General features: G+C 31.8%; 2 protein-coding genes and 1 pseudogene across 6 annotated transcripts; 1 reads left to right on the top strand and 2 right to left on the bottom strand.

Moving 5' to 3' along the window:
• The first annotated feature begins 2,657 nt into the window (after positions 1-2,657).
• Positions 2,658-3,515, top strand: LOC111298387 (zinc finger protein 7-like; annotated as a pseudogene).
• Positions 3,516-5,192: 1,677 nt separating this feature from the next.
• On the bottom strand, positions 5,193-7,821 carry LOC111295945 (TIP41-like family protein). Its single transcript, XM_022889819.2, has 7 exons — positions 7,435-7,821; positions 7,193-7,283; positions 6,836-6,949; positions 6,665-6,724; positions 6,522-6,563; positions 6,185-6,313; positions 5,193-5,502 (listed from the first exon to the last, which is right to left on the bottom strand). Exons 1-7 carry the CDS (start codon positions 7,758-7,760, stop codon positions 5,392-5,394), a joined length of 873 nt encoding a protein of 290 aa, XP_022745554.1. The 5' UTR covers positions 7,761-7,821; the 3' UTR covers positions 5,193-5,391.
• A 795-nt stretch (positions 7,822-8,616) lies between these two features.
• LOC111295920 (homeobox protein HAT3.1-like) lies at positions 8,617-15,595 on the bottom strand. Of its 5 annotated transcripts, none has more exons than XM_022889789.2 (10): positions 15,473-15,595; positions 13,743-13,826; positions 12,232-13,548; positions 11,139-11,304; positions 10,897-11,020; positions 10,674-10,786; positions 10,042-10,590; positions 9,454-9,792; positions 9,213-9,302; positions 8,617-9,072 (listed from the first exon to the last, which is right to left on the bottom strand). In XM_022889789.2, the coding sequence occupies exons 3-10, from the start codon at positions 13,533-13,535 to the stop codon at positions 8,917-8,919; spliced, it is 2,841 nt and encodes a 946-aa protein (XP_022745524.1). In that variant the 5' UTR covers positions 13,536-13,548; positions 13,743-13,826; positions 15,473-15,595; the 3' UTR covers positions 8,617-8,916. The 5 variants fall into 5 exon arrangements, with proteins under 5 accessions (XP_022745524.1, XP_022745531.1, XP_089601585.1 ...); XM_022889796.2 differs by having other exon boundaries at positions 12,232-13,526; XM_089745459.1 differs by having other exon boundaries at positions 12,232-13,399.
• Between the last annotated feature and the right edge of the window lie 5,784 nt (positions 15,596-21,379).

Here is a 21,379-nt window from a genome sequence, read left to right as displayed (position 1 = left end):
AAAAAAAAAATTCATGCATAAAAAAAAATTCGATCCAAACACAAAACCAAAACCTACAAAACACAAAAGCAACAATTTGTAAAATGCATGAAACAATAAAACAAACAATAGGCTTGTACAAACAAACAATGTTAAAACAACTCAAATTAACAGTTAAAACATAAAAATCCACAAATATAAAGAAAAAAACATAAAACCAAAGGGAAAAACTGACATCCAAACCAAAAATCACCTTCGATTATTAATCCAAAATAAATAAAAATATCACTTAACAGAATAAATCAATGTGCACAAAAAAATAAAACAAAAAAAAATCAAACCCACAAAACATAAAAATAACAATAAGAACAATATATAAAACAAAAACTTTAAAACAACTAAAACTACCACTTCAACAATTTGAAATTCACCATCAACCCAAAAAAATAAAAAATAGAAATCTACAATTTAGTTGCTCACACATCTAATGTTTTCTCTAAAAAATGCAAATGTTTTCCTCAAAACTATTTTAATTATGCTAGAAACCCAATTCAAAACAAAAAAAGAAAAAACTTTACAAAAAAAATTCCAAACATAAAAAAAAACCGAATCCAAATACATAACCAAGGCCTACAAACTACAAAAGTAAGAATCTGCATAATGCATGAAACAATAAAACAAACAATATGCATGCACAAACAAACATTATTAAAACAACTCAAATTCACCATCAACCCAACAAAAAAAAAAACCCAAAAAATAAAGAACAAAAACATGAGAAAAAAAAAAACAAATAGACCAAAAAAACATGAAAAAGAAAAATGACAGAAAAAAAAAAGAAATATATATGTAAGAACAAAAAAAAAAAAAGCAAAGAAAGACTAAACAAAAGAAAAAGAAAGAGAGAAAGAGCAAAGCAAAAAAGTGGTAGTATAAAATGTTAAAAAGCAAACAACCATTTTTTCAAACTAACTCGTCAATTAATTTTATTCTAATTGTTGATCTACCAATGTTAAACCTATAAAGAGGACAAATATTATATATTGTTATATATATATATGTATATAGCGAATATGTAAATTTATGCATATTCTCCTATTAATGAAAAGAAAAAAGTTGTAGAGGAAATTTAGGCATACTCTTGACTTTTAAGTTTACCAACAAAAAAAGTAAAGGTTATTAGGAAAAAGATTTTTATTGTGTTATAATTGTATTTTATAATCTTATTAATAGATATTCAAACATAAAATGATGTTCTTTCCACCGTTATGAAAAGTAACCCAAAATACAAGTGGCTCTTAGTACCCTTTTCCTACTTTACATATACACTGCCTACTACATGTTTTAAGGGAAAGCCAATCAAGTCCCAGCATGAAGACACTCGCATAGATATTCATGTCCAAGGAACAACAACATATTAAAATGGGTAAGATACCATCTTATCCCATTTCTCTTGCCTTACCAGTTACCACCATTATTGGCCTTTCTGTGGGTCCCATTAAGGGCATTACTGCCCACAAAAAAATTAACTAAAAGGTGATTAAAATCCAAACTAAACCTACCATCAATCAATATTTATATCGATCTTTCATTCAACATTCAACAAAGCTTGTCATCAATCATCACTTGCCCCAAACAAGAACAGAAACTACATCTTTTCTTGGTGGGTGCCATCTTTTTCATGTCATATATGATATATACTTGACACGAAGGGCATAAAACCAATTATAGGGAGGAAAGATCATTAGGGTATTACAATTTTCACTAGCACTATTTCTTTTCTTACAAAAGAAAATAATTGGCAAATGAAAAATCTAAGATTATACATTATTTTTTGTCTTATAATATGATGAAGGGGTATTTCCATATTTTACTTGAGCTTACTTACTTCTTTAACCAATTTTAAGAAAGTTTTTTTTTTTTACAGCAATCTAATACATTCAAGATTTTACTTTCAAAATATTTTTCACATAATCATGATTAATAGTAGGTAAGTGTATATATTTTTGGCCATTGGAGACATGTCTTGTCATCTCTAACATTTGTGTTGAACATCATGAGGCAGTCAATGTGAAGTATTTTGGCTACATTTACCGAATCCGAAATTACTCTTAGACTGCCAGAAATAGTAATGGGAGGAACTGCCCAATAAGCTTCTAAAATCAGAGCTGAGAATCACCTGCATGCCTGAGTACTTTCGTTTTATTCTGTAAATTTATGCTTAAGCTATGATTATATGGAATATTAGTTTGCTTAATTAGTGAGTGGTACAAAATTAAAAGGCTTGTGGGAAGCAGTACAAATACTTGGAAGATTATGATTTTGACCATGAATGCAATTCTAGTTGTATTGTCAACCTCAATTTCTCACTCCAAAAGGAATCATGTAATAAAGGCATTTTCATTTGAGCTTTGAGTAAAGAAAAGAAGCAGAAATTAAGATGGAAGTGGGGAATCCTACGCTTATAAGGGCGGCAACAAAGATGGTATAAGTATTGGACCGATACTATTTAATTCAATTAATTCATCTAATATTTTAAAAAATGACTTTCAACGACGTCTTGCCCTTTTTCTAAATTGCGCTGCTTTGTAAAAAAAATGACGTAAGGCATTGCCCATGTAAAACCAAAGCATCCTAGATTGTGATCTATGAATTGAGATGTGATGAAATAAATAAAAAAAGACAAACATCAAACCTCGTACTCTCCAATTATTTCACTCCTCCCTGTTTGATCTAACTCTTCAAACTATACCAAATTTCATAAAAGCCTTCGTATCTTTTCAACTATCTTTGACGCTTTACCTAATTCTGAATTACAGAGAAATGATTTACCAAAGAGAAGAAGCAGCTCTGAAACTGAAAGTATATCTACCAAACAACAAAGCGAGCTAAGAGTTAATGATGATAGCAATGAAGCAATTGAAGGGGAGAATCCAGGAGAGTGGTTGAACCTGAGCCTAGGTGGGAATTCAGGATCTACAGCTGGAGACTCTGAGCCCCAATCAAGACCAGTTTCTACCAAGGTTTTCTCATGTAATTTTTGCGTGAGGAAGTTTTACAGTTCACAAGCCTTGGGTGGCCACCAGAATGCCCACAAGATGGAGAGAGGTGCAGCCAGAAGATACCAATCCCTGAGGATGATGGGTTTGCCAATGAGTACTCAGATGGTTAGATCACTAGGCGTCCGACCCCATTCCCTTGTGCACAAATCAAGCAGAGATGGAGCTGCAAGTGTAGCAACATTTAATGATACTTGCATAGGTTTTGGAATGACAGGTATGCAATTTACAGTTGATGACGCAATGGATTTTATGTGGCCAGGCAGCTTCTGGTTGGATCCTTAACTACCCAAACCGCCATCAGACCCATCCGAGCTTGACTTGAATCTTCGACTCTAATCCATCTACTCTCCTGTCCAAGTTTGGAAGTTTCTTTTGGTACTACCTAAGTACCTATTGTCTTTGAACAATCGTTGATTTGTTCATCCATCAAGTGAAGATACCAACTCAGATAGGAGCCTGACGACTTTAGAGAGTCAGAAGTGGCGGTTCTGTTCCGTGGTGCCTAATAACTAGAAGAAACGCCGAGAATATGCTTTCACTGTGCATCGGTATTTAGTTATTAGTATGTTTATTCCTTTTTCTGCTTCAAGCTTCTTCAAAGTGCAAATCACTCGCACCAAGCGATTGTTGGGTTTTTTTTTTTTTTTTTGTATCCATTGGATCTATTGACAGGAACCATAGACATATCCCTTTAATTTCAGTTCTTTCTAATTTCTTCATGCCAAATTATTGCCGCAACACTCGAAAGCTGAGTACACATCCAAATCTATCTGCAAAAGCGTGCTGGTGAAACAGTACCAAGAAATGAAAACATAAACCAATCTCTTCCTTCCGAAACCCATCCCCTTTTATATTTACATTTTCAATCATCATTTTTTCATTCCTATACTAAACCCTTTGGTCAAAATTGTCATCTACCTTGAACAAAAATCTTATCCAGAATCTATGTAAACCATTAAAAAAAAAAAAAAAAAAAAAAAAACAAGAACAACAACCAAAAATTTGGGTTCCTAAATATTGAACTTATTTGACTGTAACCAAAAGGAGGCGAGGACAAGATAAAGCTCGTTGTCAGAAGTTAGCCAAACAACCATTGTTGTGAGTTGTTAGCAGCAACTGGTCATTTGAATTCATTGACCAGAGTCCTAAATCTTAATGGTCATTTTCTTCTTGTTCTACACGTCTGGCTGCACTTAAGATCTTGCCAGAATGCCAGGTCTCTCTCTTGGACTTGGAGTCCTACAGCAATATGGCAGGTCTAAATTTTGATGAGTCCGCTGAATACGGATTGTTTGCGGTGGCGGTGGAAGATTACCTCAGCATATGAAAGCTTAAGATCACAATTGCCAATTAATCCTTTTACCTGTATCCGTATCATCTATATTTCTCTTTTCTATAATACTATAATTAATCAATCACAATTAAAAATTATACAAAAATCTACCACTTAAATATAAGCTTTACATAATTTTTTGATAAATCTAATATAATATTAAATTGTCATTAATTAATTATATTACAATAATTATTAATGATATGCTCCCTTTTACATGTATCTTCAGCTAGTCTCTAGTCGAAACATTTCAATCTCAATTCCTTTTAGGAATCTGAACTCTCATTCTATTTCGTTCAATTCTATTTATATAACATATGTATCATGTTAAATATGTACAAAATATAAAAATTATTTATTATAATTTATATTAATACATCAAAATAAAACATTTATTTTATTTTTTCCAAATCTATATAAAAATCTATATAAAACTTTTATTAAAATTTAAATTATATCATTTTTAATTTGTTTTATATCTTATCATTACATCGTATTTAGGATTACCTGATCTACTCTAAAATCAACCCTCTTATTTATTGACTAACTTATTGTCCATAACTTTTCAGATTGGAACATATAAAACCAATTAACCCATCAATAACTTGAAAGTATTTCAAGTAGATTTAAAGAGCTTTAAATTTTAATGTTACACGTGCTTTGTTTGACAACAAATAGGAATTGCTTTGAGATGTCAACTTGAAGCGATGAGCTTCTGCACTAATTTTCCAATCTGGCATCCATTTGAAAAGCTCCTTGGATTAACTTCTTTTCCAGTTTTTGCACGTCATGGTTAATGTTGGAAGAGATGAAATTATGACACCTTAAACCAATATTAGATGTAGAATTCTTACTCTTGTTTATACCCAAAATTACATAATAAAAGTAGATTGCTAATGGCACATGAAATGCATAAACGAGGATTTTTTTTTTTTTTAGGCTTCTGGAATCCACCTGAATGGACCAAAATTCACAGCATAAAAACAATTTGAATCTGTTGCGGAAGGCAATTACAGTCTACAAGTTACCAGGGACTACAAGCTTTTGGGTCTGATGCATGATGACAGGAAGCCTTTGGCTGATGATGCTTGGATCACTATATGAAGCAGAATCAGTAGGATATCCTTTCTGCACCATAGTTAGAATAGCATCATGAGGCAAAACAAAATCAATGTCACAAGAATAAGCAAGAAAAGCTGATTTTGTTCATAATATATCTTTTTTTTTTAATATGTTCATAATATAGCTAAATAAGGTTCAATGTGCTAGTTTTATCATTGATAGACAACACAACAAGCTGACAATAATTTATCTAATAACTTATCAATTATGTGCTGCAGTTATCAAGGCTATATTGCAAAACATTGAAATTGTGCACTCAAACTGCTTCTCCAGGATTTAAATTTCAACGGAATATCATATTAGTACCCTGCATAGAAACAAAGCTCAACTTGAGCTTAATTTATGGGTATACTTTTTTCACGCCCAATCACACCAAAAGGAAAAGGGAGAAATAGTTACTTGAAACAGTACAGTTTTAAAGTTCCTTAACCTCACATGACATAGAGAAATTCATCAAATAACTTCTCATTAGGCACTGGTTTGGAGGAATGAAAAAAAAAAAACTAATTAAAGTTTCAGCAACAAGGAATTAAGCTTGTCACTTGGACTTACAAGGAAATATAAAAAGTTCCCAGGCAACATTCACAAGTACATATGTGCACATAAATACATGTGAGTGTGGCCTAGGCACTCGCAAACAAGCAGAGAGAAAGTGAGTGAGTGAGTGAGTGAGCGATCATATACTTACAGCAGACAAAGCTTGAAATGTGCCTTCCCTCCAACATCTTTCTCGAAGAATGACAGGATTTGCACTCTCGTCAAAAACACAATGCATACGGGTGTCCCTTAATCTCATTAGCACTCCATCAACCCGAAGCTGTTAGAAAAACCAAGGAACAGAAAGTATAAGTGCACCAGCTTATATCTTAAGAGTTTATCGGGCAACCAGATGAATGACAGTTAGCATTTCTTTCAGGGATAAAGGCAAAAAAAGGAGGGACAAGGAGAAAAAAAAAGGATTGCTAAGAAAATGTCAATCACATAGATATGCCCTGTTAAAATCATTATGGTAGTCTCCCACTTACCCAAAATCGTAAGAGAAGAAACCAAGAACTTGGCATGACTCTCTAAAAAAAAGAAGATAATGTAATCAGTTGTCTTCCATTCTAACATTCTACAGATTACAATCCACTGTAAAAGGCAAAACTTGTCTGAATTCAACATTTACCACTTTCACAGTTAGAAGTGACACTCCATTATCAGCCAATTCGTCTTCATATAATACTACCTGCATGACAAATATGAATACTTCTGTAGCTGCAAACATAAGAATGGAAGAAGAACACACGAAATACAATGTGTCATCTTTCACACTATGTTTATAATCTAAGAAGCTTACCTCATCATAGAATAGAATAGGTTCTTTTAATGTGAGAGCAGCCACATCAAGCTTCTCTTCGCAATCCTCCCAATGGAAGCCCAAGCTCCCCCCTGAAATTTCCTTGCTTCCATGCTGATCACAATTCATAACACCAACAAAAACAGCATCATCATCACTTATGTTAAAAATTAAATTATCTAGAAAAAAAAAAAAAAAAAGGATACACCTCTGTAAAAATTCCAACAAAAAAAAGTGTTAATGTATGACACAGTCATAAGTCATTGCAGAATTCCATAACAAAAAAAAGAATAAAACCCTAATTCAAGAAACAGTTTAAAATTAAGATACAATTAAAAAAAAAAAAAAAAAACTGACCTTGTCTGAATCAAGCTCAACCATTTCACTTCCACAATAAGGAGTTGTAAACGTATAGTCATAGTCCAATATCACCTGCTGTAAGGGTTTACTGCAACATCCAAGCAATCAGTTTTGCTTCACCTTTAGTTTCATATTACAAATTAAAAAAAAAAAAAAACACAAAACAAACTTAATGATCATAAAGTCGAATGCGAATTACATAAACAGGGTAAAAAAGAAAAAAAAATCAACATTTTTACCTTCTAAATTTCCATTTAGCAGCAGCAGGAACTTCGACAGGAGGCAAACCCTCCTGTTTCCAACCGGCCAAAGCATCGAATGCATTAAAATGAATTTTAGTGCCGCTGCTGACATGTTTAAGAACCAAACAACTTTCACCGAAAATCATTTCCGGCAAGTGAGAGGTTTGGAGGCTTTGTTCCCATTGTTGGAGAGCCGAGGAGTTGAGAATAGAGCGTTTAAGAGACTCGATCTCCCATCCGCGTATACGTAAACCTCGCCGCCCATCTTTCAAAAGCTCGGCTCTCGCCGATTTTAGGTCTTTCTCGTCTACTTCCACTTCCATCTTCGCCTATTTTACCAACTGTAACGCGTTTGTTTCCCTCTATGCAGAACAACAAAGGTCTTCGGTTTATTCTCCGCGCAGATATTATCCCGAGTCGGATCCGTTTTGGGCACCAAGGCCCAATATAAATGTGTACCCAATTGATCCTGGTGTTTGAAACCTAAAGCCCAATTGATCCATGGATTTGAAACCCAAAGCCTGCTGTATATTTCTAAAAAAGGCCCCTTATTCTTTAGGATGATTTTTTTTTTTATCAACAAGTTTAAATTCCATTGAAATTCAAATTTCAGTCTATAATTCTTTTTCTTTCCCCAACTATCCCAAATTATAATCTTCTTATCTTCTTAGTACAAAAAAAGCCCAAATGATCATAAGAAACTTAGGTTATATTTGATATATAAGATAATAAATAAAATAATATGATAATTATTTTATATTATATTTTATTTATATCTAATTGAAATAAATTGAATTACAATAATGATTATCATCCTCTTGATATAAGATGATTTAATCCTCTCAAAATGAAAAAAAAAATTTTAATCCATAGAATTAATTTTATATATTTTATCATACCTTTAAATATTACATCAATAATTTAAATTTATATAAATTTAAAAAAAAATAATCTTAACCAATAAATAAATGATTTATCTTAATTTTTGTACACATCAAACATAAAATGTGATGATATTATTTTATCTAATCTCATTTATGATATCATTTTATTTTATCATATCATAATTGTATATATCAAATATAACATTCGTATTGCTATTCTCTATTTCTATTATCAAAAGTAAACATTCATTAAAAATAAATAATTTAATTTAATTTTCTAAAGTTAAAACCTAAGTTTATTAGAATGATCGCTTACTAAATTGCTATTTTAGCAAGATTGAGTACAGAATAACATTGACAACAAATGGTTTCTAATATTTGGATGACAGTCTCAGTTTCATGGCAATGCTATCTTTGTTAAATACGGAGGATTTTCTTTTTCTCTTCTCTAGCTATAGGTGCCTGGTTAAAATTTTTTCCTAGGGACAGCAAAAAATTTACAAAAATCATTTCCTCAACCAACAATTAAGCTTAGCAGGAGCTTTTGCTTCTTGATCAAGATTTTGAATCTAAATCGCTGCCTGGATCCCCCATTTCAACATTTCGATTTATCTTTCTCCGTCACCATCTTACAATTTTTCTTTGGACGAGCCGAGGTAATGTCATTTTCTGAAACCTTTTTGGCTGTGGTTTCGTTAATAGATGGTGAATTGTTGAAGCTCCAGCGAGCATTTTCAAACCATTTGCTAACCTGCACGATAGAGAAACATGTGATAAGAAACCAAAAATAAAAAAATAAACGAAATTATGTTGATGAAAATTTTTAAGAGAAGAGTGAGGTAATTGAGAGAAGATGACACTTAGTTGCTGCAAGTAAAGAAAGTGAAAGACCTGTTGGAAAGTCATTTCTAGCTCTTTAGCCAAACTCTCTTTCGTGGCTCGGTCAGGATACTGATTTTCCTTGAAAGAACTATGAAGTCTCTGCAAAGCAAAAAAATCAACCAAATTAATATCTACTTTGTCAGAAGAAAATAAAGTATTTAATCAAATTAGTCTCCACTGCTTTCACAAACAAAAGCTTGATTATGCAGAAGGTTTGCTCTTTTTCCAGAGTTATCAAAGTCATATTTACCTGCTTTACAGCTTCCCCTAGTCTTCTATATGTTGATGAACCCACTTTTTTACCACTTGAACCAGATACAGAAGTGCCCACCTGTAACTCAGCAGGTGATAAATCTGTATCCTTTAAGTTTGACTTCTGGCGAGTTTTTCTCCTAGGTTTATGCTCAGTCCCTTCAGGATACAGCTTTAAACCATCCGAAACTGACACACTCCTACTGACAGAAACATTTCCATTTGCTGCTGCTGCTGAAGCTGCTTCAGCAGCACATTTCTTCCTTTTTCTTAGAGCAGTGGCATCATTCCAATAGTCATCATCACTGGAACTAGAAGAAACACTGCCATATGTCTCCTATATATACCCAAAAGAAAGATAAGCAAATTGCGAAGTAAATAACCAAAATTATTTAAATGACTGAACTCACGAAACGACACCTAATAGAAGCCATTTTGGAGCAACTCCATCAAGCAGAAAGTTATGTGAACTATGATAGCAACGAATCTTGGCAAGTTTTCTAAATGGCGAAAAAGAAAAACCAGATATGATATATATGACAGGAGAGGAACCATGTCTATTATGATATTTTGAAATGACACTCACATCATATAACCTTTTGTAGTCCAACCTTTCGATGCTTCGTTTCTTGGAAGCAGCAGCACCATCTTGTTCTGAAGCTGATTCCATTACTGATAACAGCTCATCATTCAAAGACTCCCTTCCACCGAGTTTAGGTTTTTGTCTCTTGGAATCTCTGGAAGCATTGATAAACACCGCACCTTCTTCTTTTTGAGAAGAAATATTATCTTCTAACATAGCACCAAGATCCTCAGAATCAGATGTAAAATCTGAACTTGAACTTTCCGGCTTAACCGCATTATCATGATCTGGACCATTAGGATCATAATCATCATCCTCTGAATCATCAGACCGAAGCTCCAAATATGGGTTGACCTTAGCTGGGGCTTCCAATTCCTCGGATGTAGAAGTGAAATCAGATTCATCAGAACTTGACTCATCTCCCCAATCCTTCTCATCGGTTTCTGAACTATCAGGATTATAATCATTATCGTCAGAATCATCTGAAGGTAGTCCAAAGTTAGGATCCTGATTTTGTCCACCTGCAGCTACTGCTGCCTCAGGAAAGACCTTCTGTTGATAGGAAGAAACATGAGGAGGAACAAAAAAATCCAACTAAGAAATAACTAATGAAAAGAAAGAGATCTGTTATTGACCTCCCAACTGTCTGTGAGAGAAAAACTTGTTCCTTGAGATTCATTAACCAATTCAATGCAATCAACTTTGCAATCGCATCTGGGGCATAACCAACCCTCATGATCTGGAGGAACTGTAACAACCAGGGAAGGGGTGGAAAAAGAAAAGCATTAATGACAATAAAACAATTCAAAACCCACTAAACCAATTTATTACTATCAAGCAGGTAAATCAAGATATTACTGTCTTCTTTTAACAAAGGCGGCTGCAAGCAATATTGATGGAATCCACAGTCACAAGCACCATCACATAGAATGATATCATTGTTGGAAGATAGGTCCTTGGACCCACATTTTGCACAGAATATCTGCAATTAAAGGATTTCATGTCTAAGCATTTCAAATTCCAAGACACAAATTATTATCATCGATAAGAAAATAGTGACTAAGGATTATGAACAATGCTTATAACTAAGATTCTCCTACATCTTCACTGTCAATTTGTCCCTCAGAATCGAATAAAGATTCTGGAAGCCTTCCTTCAGCACATAGTGAATCAATACGTTGAAATAGATCTCTAATTTTCAATTTGAGTCGAAGAATTTCAGATGTAGCACGTTGAAGCTCCTTCTCTGGCTTTAACTTTTCTAGGCTGCAGATTACACAAAGAGTCCAAAGCAATAACCAGACGTTAGCTGCCCATGGTGAAACGGACAATTAGACTACCTTGTTGACAGATACACAGATGTAAAGGATCAATTCAGTTCCAAAAGGTGACAACTTTGCATTTGATCCAATATTTTAACTTTGTTCTTGTTGAAAGTGTTTCCACAAAACCTGTTCTCTACATATTTACACTGAATACATAAAATAAGATTAATAAAGTTATAAATCATTAAATCTATAATACCCAATTGTGGGATCAGTCCAAAAGTGAGTTCATTTATAACATTATAATCATGTAAACAGTTGATTTCACTATTAATAATATACTTAATTTTCAAATACTCTCTTCCTATTGATGAATACAGTATCTGGGAAATTGCAAAGGGCATAAGGTTCTTTGTACGTCAATATCTCTTTAATAAATTATAACATAGATAAATCATGCAAAGGAAATACATACTAAATCAACCACACTGATACTGAAAACAATTAACAGATGAAAATGACAAAATGAGGAAGAAGCTAGAGAGTAGTAATGAGAAAGATTGCGGAAAGTAAATAAATATACAAGCCCTGACCCTTGACACTAATTCAGTTCATGATGAGGAAGGTTCAATGCTAAGCTTTGTCATTCCATCAAAGTTGGAATTTATATTAGACATTATATTCTCAAAGTAATACATGTTGACGGTAATAAGCAGGTAATTGAGCAACAGACGGTAAAAATTACAAGTTATGTTTAGATGATTAAACTCATAGTTTTTGCTTTGTCCTCCCTTTGGCAATTATATGTAATCTAAAAGATATCAGATTCAAGATCGAAACAAAAGCATTTAGTGACATTGTCATGACAATTAGCTCAGAAACTACAATGTGCCAAAGAGATTCCAGATAAAACAGTATAATAACACACCTTAGACCCTTCCAGCCTTCTGCAGAATACACAGCAATCAGACTCTGCTCATAGTTCATTCGATTCAATAAATACCTAAGATGTGCCCTGATTCTAGAATATTCATCAGCAACTTCTCTCTTTGCCTTCCTCTTTTTCCTCTTCCTCCTTTTTTGCTGCTCACTAGAACCAACATCAGCCAAAATATTGCTTGACTCAGTAGCTTTAGGTTTGTCTTGTGATTTTGAGCGCAAAATCCTATCACTGCTTGTCAAAGATCTAAGCATATATTTTTTCTTCATTCTTTTTGAAGTTTTTCCATCCCTGCATCGGCCAGAATTCTTGAGTAAATTCTTAGGCATTATCTCATGCTGTTCTGCACCAGAATTTTTGGCCATGTCTTCAATATGGAAACTTGGTTGTTGAATGCTAGGATTCCCTGCAGCAAATTCTTGAAGCAATCGTAAAGGTTCAACAGGAGAACTTTTACTAGTCTGAATAACACTGCTTGCACCTTCAGGAGGTGATTGTAAATGTCTGCTACAATGGCTCTTGTTCATATCTTCAGGATTCAGTTGCAATATTTGATTAAAAACATTACTAGATACTGCAGTAGTACTCTTTTCTATACCATTTGGTAAACCTTTAGAGTCAAGCTCTTGTCGCTGCTCTAGTGGTTCACAAAGTTTCTTTCGCATGTTTCCAGAACCAAAGTCAACTGTTGGCTCTGAACTATCAAGCTGGGGACATGAAAGTTTATCAGTCTGGTTGCACTTGCTTGAATCATCTGGCGGTAACCCTAAACCTTCAGTAATAGCATTCTTGGACAAATCTTCAGAAAATGGTTGCAAATGTTTAGCAGGAAGGCCACAAACGAAAGTACAGGCTTCTTCAAGTTCATTTTGAACAATTTCAGAACTAGGTTGATTCTTATTTTCCGATGTTTCCTTGTTTACATATTGAGAACAATACTTATGTGTCTTTCCAGATACAGTTTCTTGAGGGTAAAAACTTTTATCGGTATGATCATGGCCACTCGCACCTTTAGGAAGCAGTCCCAAATGTTCAGGTGAAGAATTCTTAGCCACATACTCAGAAGATGGTTCATGAATGGCAGAGCTAGACACACAGGTGGCAATTTCTGCTGATTCATTTTGTGTTACTGCACAGCCACAGCGATGTTTATTTTCTGAAAGTTCAGAATGTAAATATTCACTACCAAATTCATGGGCCTGCTGTGATGTACTTTCTTCAGGGCAACAATGGTTTTCTTTTTTACTCTTTGCTCGTGATGGAGAAACGCCCATATGTTCAACCTTGATCATATCAGTTAGAAGGCTAACAACGACACATACCAGCACTCATATTACGACAATAAGTTGGGAATTTTTAATTTTAATGAATAAAGTTTGGCAGGACATATGGTAAAGTTATTTAGATGACAGAATCCAAATATCCAAACATACAAATTATAACCCAAAAACTCTGCTATACGTTTCATCTTAAATTGCAACGAAACGAACAAATCTTACCAATCACAACTTGTAAGAATGTCTCACGTTGCTTTCCATGCGCCAGCAACAGATGGTCTACAATCTAACTTAGTTAACGAACCTCTGGGAGATAGATATATTACAGGGTTTCAACATTAACTAACCAAAATAAGTAAAATATTAACTACTTACAGCAGCATAAATCACTCACAAGGAAAGGAAAAAAAAAAAAAAGGAAATAACAATCAATATAAAAAATATCATGACATTAAGCTTCATTAAAAACCAAATTATTGCCAGTTTTACTACTTGGTTGTTGATAGGCTACCGATTAAAGTCCACCGGACAACAATAAAACTGACCTTAAAAAAAGTGGCATGGGAAAACAGTAATCAATTAAATACAATCATTTATTTCTCCAAGATAGACCTTAACAAAAGGAGCCCAATGTAACTCCCTTTATTTAAACATAGAAACACTAAAATAAGGGGAAAAAAACTACTATTTCTACCAATGTAATCCATGGTAATTATAATAAGAAACTTCAAGAGATTTTTATTATATTTTCAATAACACTAACAAATCAACTCCCTCGTATGATAAATTTGAGGCTTGCTTCCTAAGAAAATTACAATTTTTCGAACAACTCTGGGGAAAATGAGAGAGGGGGAGAGGGGTGATTTCACTAATTTGGAATGGCAATACATTACCCAACCAGCCATGTATCAGAAAACTTCTCTTCCTTTAAAAAACAAAGGAGTCTTTAAACACACTAAGCAAACACTAAAAACGCTAATGGACCATCAAAGCTCCTTCTATATCAAACTATGATATTAATTAAAAAATTTTATTAGCTTGATATAGCCATCAAAATCTTTGATTGACATTGACAATCTTTGAACAAAATGAAGGCGTAATAGAAGTAATGGCAAAATGAAAAATTACTGAAAAACAATGTAAGAAATCAACATACCATATAAAGCACAAGATGTCAAAAAGATAACCTAAGAACATATTGCTCGGAGCAGACTCCAAAGAGAGCTACCCTAAAACAACGTCTATGTCATCGACAACAAGGTCATTGCATACCCTAACTTAGCTTTCCATTCATAACGCAGGACTATTCGTGCAATTGAGAATATGCATTTTCAAATGTACATCTCTTTAATTCACTATCACTATTCTATACTAGATATTACTTTAACTAAACAGAAACCCATCTTTTCAGCATTCAACAAAGAAATCTTCAATATTTAGGCCTCATTTTCTAAATCAAACTCTACGGAAACAAAGAAATTGCTCATCTTCAGCTTTCTATGGTTAAGCTTACACCGTATACAAAAACGAAACAAAACTTATGTAAAGAAAAAAAGAAAAAAAACTAAACCAAGAACACAAATGAAACCTAAGCAAAGATTATCAGCTTCGGAAACAAAAATGAGAGACGAAAGTTTGAAACTTTCACGTCCTTTTTTTTTCTTAACATCCGTTTTCTCAGCAACCAAATAAAGATAGACAAAGGGGAAAAAAAAAAAACGAAACAAGAAGAAAAAAAATCAAAAAAATTGACTAAGATGGCATTTTGAGTATTTTGTTAACAAAGTGAGAGCAACAAAAGCATTAGATTTGAAATTATTAGCGCTCCAACTTTCTCAGCGATTTTCTTTTCCTTTCTTTTATTTTCTTTTCTTTTCTTTTCTTTTCAACCAAAAACGAACAAACCAACAAACAAACGAACAAACAAAAGAAAGGTGTTAAAGGGAACTGACATTGAATCTCGAGTCTTCAGCAAACACACAGAGAGAGAAAGAGAAGGAGATTTTTCAGCAGCGATTCTTGAAGAAGAATGAACGTACATAAAAATAAAAAGGAAAGGCCAAAAAAGCGGCGGTGAGAGGGGTAGTGGATTGTCGTATGTAATAATAAAACGGGCCTGTAAATCTGGGCCACCGTCGCGGAAGAAGAGAGAGAGAGAGAAAGGGCTTGTTTGATTGCTTCCTATTTTGCGCCTGCGGCGTACATTGTTCTTTCTTACCCCACTTTTTATAGGCTGAGCCGATTCTTTGGGCTTACGTCACTTGTTTTTTTTTTTCTAAATTATGTCACATGAGCTAGAGGCTTCAGCCCTGTCACATGAACCATAGCTTAGTTTCCTTATTATCATTGGCCCATATTTTTTGAATGGGCTCTAAGCCCCAACTAAGTTATATCATATCATATGAGAACTCTATTTCATTGTTGACAAAAAATGAAATAAACCAATGGTGCATTAGCTCAGTTTTGCTGCAGTCCTCCTCAAATAAAAAGGTCTTGAACTTTAATTATAATTTAAAAATTAATAAATTATATGTAAAATTTTTAAGTAGTCAACACTGAATTTCTTTTCTTTTATTTGGAAGACAAAAATTTTTGAATTTTTCTATTTAAGAAACAAATATATAAACCACTAAGTCCTCATTTGAATTTTACTGCATTTTTTATGTGATATAATTAAGTTTATTACATTATCAGTTGAATTTAAATGTCAATTTTAATAAAATTAAATTAATATTAATTTTTTAAAATTTTTTTTAATTATAATTATAATAATTTTTTTAATCGTAACTATTATAATTTTTATTATTGTTTTTAATTTCATCGCATCTAATTTTACTGTTTATTCAAATGAAGCTAAATCAAATATTTAAGTGCGTCAATGTCGCCATTTTTTGTAAAGTAATTTCTAAGTTTTGTAATAATTTGTAGGGAGTTTAAAATACCAAAAAAAAAAACAAAATCCCACTCTTTATGCAAGGGATAAGCATTGACCGTCATTGGGACAACTTGCTAGTCAAAAGATCAATGATGTAAGAAGCTGTTCATCTATAAACAAACTGTAAAAAAGTTGTTACGTCTTTAATGGGAGCATATGAACGAAGGAAACAAATGGTTAATGGCTTTTAAAAACTATGAAGAGTAGATTTTGACTATATGACAATGAAGTCTTCTTGAAATCATGAAATCTTAGATTAAAATTTATTTAAAAAAAAAAAAAAAACTACTTAGACTTGAGAGGAATCTATGTTTTGTTTGGGGAGAAACTGGAAAAGAGAATAAATTGGAGTAAGCTAGAATTACACATTACATTAGAGTAAATGTGATGAATGATGATCTTAGAATTTAACAGATGTATGGGTTAATCATGATCAAGAAATTGAGAATTGGCAATTTAGAACTCCATCCACAAACTTTGAATTGACCACGTTTTCCTGCTGTTTGATTATTGAGAAAGCAAAGAGAGGAGACTTAAAGAATGTCGACCATTATTTAGAACACCATCATCGTCACGCTTTTCTGTGTGGGGGAGTGGGTTTCTAAGAAAAACTCAAACCAAGAATTCACCGATGCCGACTACCTCATGCATAGCACTCAAGATCCAAGTGGGAAGTTCTGATCTGCTTTTCAGCAACCAAATCAATAAAGCACGACTTCGTTTAGGCAAGTTTTATATATATATATATATATATATATATATATATATATATATATATAAAATAAAAAGTTGTAATCTGAAAATTTTAAAAATATATATATCAAAGGTATTAAGATTTGATCTGTTGAATGTTATTTTTAAAAGTGATAGGAGTTAACTTTAGCTTTAAAAAATCCCTACTTTTAAGTTGTGTTATGAAGTTTTTTATTAAAATAATTTATGTAATAAAAACTTCAAAAATAAATTACACAATTGATCACTTAATTATAGTTATATTTTAAAAAATAAATAAACTATTAAAAATTTTAATTTGATCGTTAAAATTTATGTAAATATTTTTTCTCACTCAATTATTAATCTCTTATAACATATTGACGTGACAATGATGCGTTAATTATCAAATCTCGTGTAACATTATCACATTGATAAAATTTATTTTTTTAAAATTTATAAAATCACATCAATAATCACACGTAACATATCAGATTATATATTACGTGACATGTTGTTACAGACTGATTGAGTAATAAAAAAATTTTAATAATTAAATAATTATTTAAAAATAATACAATAATTGAATATAATAATTGAATGATCAACGATATATTTTATCCAAATTTTAATTTGCTTTTACATCGAATTAGATTTTAGAATATATATATATATATATATATATAGTATGGAAATCATGCCCACTTATTCTCTACGCTACAAATATTTCCAAACTTCCAACCATTTTTCATCCTTTTTTAACCCAAATGGTTCAGCATTGCCTAATTTTTTAACCCCTTTTTCCAGCAATTTTGAACTTCACAGTTAAATAATGTGCGAAGATGAAGTTCCACTGAAGCAAGTAAAAGCATGCAAAAGTCAAAGTTTCACAGCGAAATATTTACTTTCATTAATCATTAATTCATACAAAAATGCACTATTTTATTTTAGTACTAATAATTAATTAAACAATTATTAGAGGCGTCGTGTGTCACGTACGATCCATTGAAATCAGATTGACCCATGAAGCAATATAAATTGCCGGTCCCAACACAAACCAAGTGCGCAAATTAATATTGGAAAAAAAAATCCCTCCGGCCTCATCCTGCTTTTACACCACGTGAAAACCGCAACTAGGAAGCATCCTTGACGCCCGCGGTTGCGCCATTGCTCCTTGGAAACGCTTCCTCGTGCAAACTTCTGTGTCAAAATCATTGGTGAAAGCTAATCCTAATAGACTTTTGACTTGAAAAATGAAAACCACTAGGCTACCAATTGCCGGTTCTCACTTTCCTCGGTTTCTTTTGAATTTAACAATTTAAAACATAACGTGATTATATAATATAAAAAATATAAAAATAATACGATTTAAAATTTTAATAAAAATTTATTATGAATTTAATAAAATAAACAAATATTTTAATATCAAAATAAATTATAATACGTAATTTTTATATAAAATATAATATAAATATATAAACTTTTAATATTTTATATTATACAAATACATAAATTTCCAAGTTTTTCCTTTCACGTTTGCTCCACTCTTCCCCTAATATATATATATATTTTTCTCTTGTTGACTACTGAAGGATTTTTATAAAGTCTTTTGAACACGTTTCAAACTCTTCCAAAGTAGCCACTTGTCTTTTTTTTTAAATACGAGTAATCTCATTTATGCACCAGTATGATGTAAAAACAAAATGAAAATAATTATTTGGTATAAGACAGATTAATAATTATAAGTAAGGAGTATATTCATTTATTATCTGTGTTAACCTTTTGAATTTTAAAATATAAACTCTCATCTCATAAATTTTATTTTTAATTATGCTATATTAATACATATATTATAAAAAAAAAAATTAAATTTCAATGAAATCAAGTGACCCTACTAATAATTACCATTTGATTATGCCCTGAGAGAAGTAGTTAATTAATAAGCCATACGAACTTAGTTTCCTTTTTAATTGTCCGTGACTATGATAGTTGTTTTTTTTTGTTCCATTTTGTGTTTGGTTTGTGGGGGGTCTGAAGAAGAAAAACTAAATAATCTAAGATGAGAAAAGATTTGATAATATCAAGTGCATATATAAATATTCGAGTAGACTTTGAAAGTCGTTGGAATTTTGGTTTTGTTTGGTGGCTACGATTATAACGCGGACATGCCTCTCTTTTGACTGGAAAATTAAGGAGACCAACCTCCTGGTTTTTAATTTTTTAACGTATCCCAGAATACAACCCAACCGCAAAATTAGAGAAAAGGAAGGACAATTGTTGAGGTATTTTAGTTTGAAGCATTCTTTATATAATTTTTTCCCCTACCGTTGAATTGAAAGAGTCAATCATTATCATATCTGGACCTTTGATTCAATGATTAAAAATGTTTGAAAAAATATTAAAATTTTAATTTTGAGTTAAATTTTTTTTATTTGTACTAAAATTTTATTCTCATGATGTAACAAAAAAAAAGAGACAATCATTATCGCATTTTTCATAAATGAACGTAATTTAATAAACAAACAACAAAAAAGTTTAGAAGATTGCTCTAAAAAAATCATATTCTTTTTTATTAAAAATAAAATTATTGGAACTCAACTCTTTGAGTTATATAAACTTTATAAATTATTGAATTAAAATTTCAAATTTTGTATTTTTTATAATGATTTTCAATTTCTTGATTCATATTATTCTCCCCAAATATTAAAAAAAATCCGACAAGAATAACTGCGTTAAAAAAAAAAAAAAAACCTCATTCTATCATCCCCTGAAAATTATTGCTTTGTTGAAATCTACTTTTTAGGAAAGCGATTATATTTGAGTTAAACGTCAAATTTTAATTAATTTAATTTTAACATTTTAAAAGCATTAAAGTTCAAAACTGTCATTGTTAAAGTTTAATAATTAATTATTAAAATTAAAAAATTAACACTTTATCAATAAATTATATGATTATTAACATAATTCGATTACAAATATATTTTTGATTTATGGGTGGTTCTTGGTGCCACATAAGATTCAACAAATAAAAGCCCTCATACATGTCTCCTTTATTCCTGCGTTTGGACTTCTGCTACGAAGTCATTTTTGCCAAAACTAATTTTTTTTTCCATAAAACCTAACCATGAAAACAAAAACAAAAAGACTCCAGATGCTTTGCTCTTTTCTTGCCCAATCAAAATTGATCTCCATGCCCAACTTGACTGTCGAAGGGTTGAATTCATTTTTCTTTTCATTTTTGATACAATTATATTAGATTTTTTTTTCCTTTACAATGCCTCCATTATTTGACACAAACCAAACAGACTCTTAAAACCAACAAGAAAATCGTGGCGTCAACTTTGGTGCACGCTATCATCACTTTGGTTGGCGTCACCTTTGGTACACGCTATCATCACTTTGGTTGTGTGTTGCATTAGTACAATTATTAGTTACTTTTAGGTGACAACTTAGAAATAAATTTAGTAACCCTTTTTTCTCTTCGCATTTTAATAGGTTTTTTTTTATAAGAGATTATAATTTGAAAGTAGAATAACATATTACAAGTATTAAAATTTTAATATATATTTTTTAAAAATAATTATATAAATTAATTAAATTTAATTTCTTATTTATAATATTTGTATATTATAGTATTTATGTATTTATTAGGAACATTGTTCCACAATTCTTGGTCATTTTATTAATTTGTCATGAATAAGTCATCGTGAAATAAAAATTAATAAATGCATTGCGCAAGGGGAAAAATACAGAATTGAAGATGTACGGTGACCTTTTCCTTTTCTTTCTTTTCCTATTTCTCAAAGGAAGACTAAGCATCGGTCAAGCAGTGTTATTAAATATGAGGTTCTTGCTTACTATATGTTTTTATTAATTTTTTTATATGAAATTGGTTTAATTATTAAACTTGTAAGACCAAGACAGCATCCAACGTCAACTGGATAATTTGTTTCTATTTCCTAACAACTTAAAAGCAAGAATTGTCCGGATGTTCCACACAACGCTGTCGGTTTAGGCTTTTCCCAATTTCCTGTCCTATCGAACTGAAAAGCTAGAAAATGCTAAGATGACGTGTGATTTTTTCTTTCACGAAAATGGAGCAATATCAAAGAATTAAAGTACTGGTTAAATTTGGTTAATTAATGGTGTGAAAACAAAATTTTGAACCTTCAAAAGGAATAATAATTCATAAAAAACACGGTTCAATACTTTT

The sequence above is a fragment of the Durio zibethinus genome, chromosome 16 (assembly GCF_047325235.1).
Source record: "Durio zibethinus cultivar Kanyao isolate XHJ-2024 chromosome 16, ASM4732523v1, whole genome shotgun sequence".
Lineage (NCBI taxonomy): Eukaryota > Viridiplantae > Streptophyta > Magnoliopsida > Malvales > Malvaceae > Durio > Durio zibethinus.
Note: the sequence above shows the minus strand (reverse complement) of the source record. Positions and strands in the feature narration are given on the sequence as shown.

Bases quoted from the DNA above. Each gene is read 5' to 3' on its own strand.
- LOC111295945 (XM_022889819.2), bottom strand. From the start codon at position 7,760: ATGGAAGTGGAAGTAGACGAGAAAGACCTAAAATCGGCGAGAGCCGAG. The intron at 7,284-7,434 runs GTAAAAATGTTG...TGGATGTTGCAG, and splicing joins GCTAAATGGAAATTTAGAAG to TAAACCCTTACAGCAGGTGA. The intron at 6,564-6,664 runs GTAAATGTTGAA...TCTTTTTTTTAG, and splicing joins CACTTCTAACTGTGAAAGTG to AGAGTCATGCCAAGTTCTTG.
- LOC111295920 (XM_022889779.2), bottom strand. From the start codon at position 13,535: ATGATCAAGGTTGAACATATGGGCGTTTCTCCATCACGAGCAAAGAGT. The intron at 9,793-10,041 runs GTGAGTGTCATT...GGGTATATATAG, and splicing joins ACTACAAAAGGTTATATGAT to GAGACATATGGCAGTGTTTC. The intron at 9,073-9,212 runs GTCTTTCACTTT...TCTATCGTGCAG, and splicing joins TAGAAATGACTTTCCAACAG to GTTAGCAAATGGTTTGAAAA.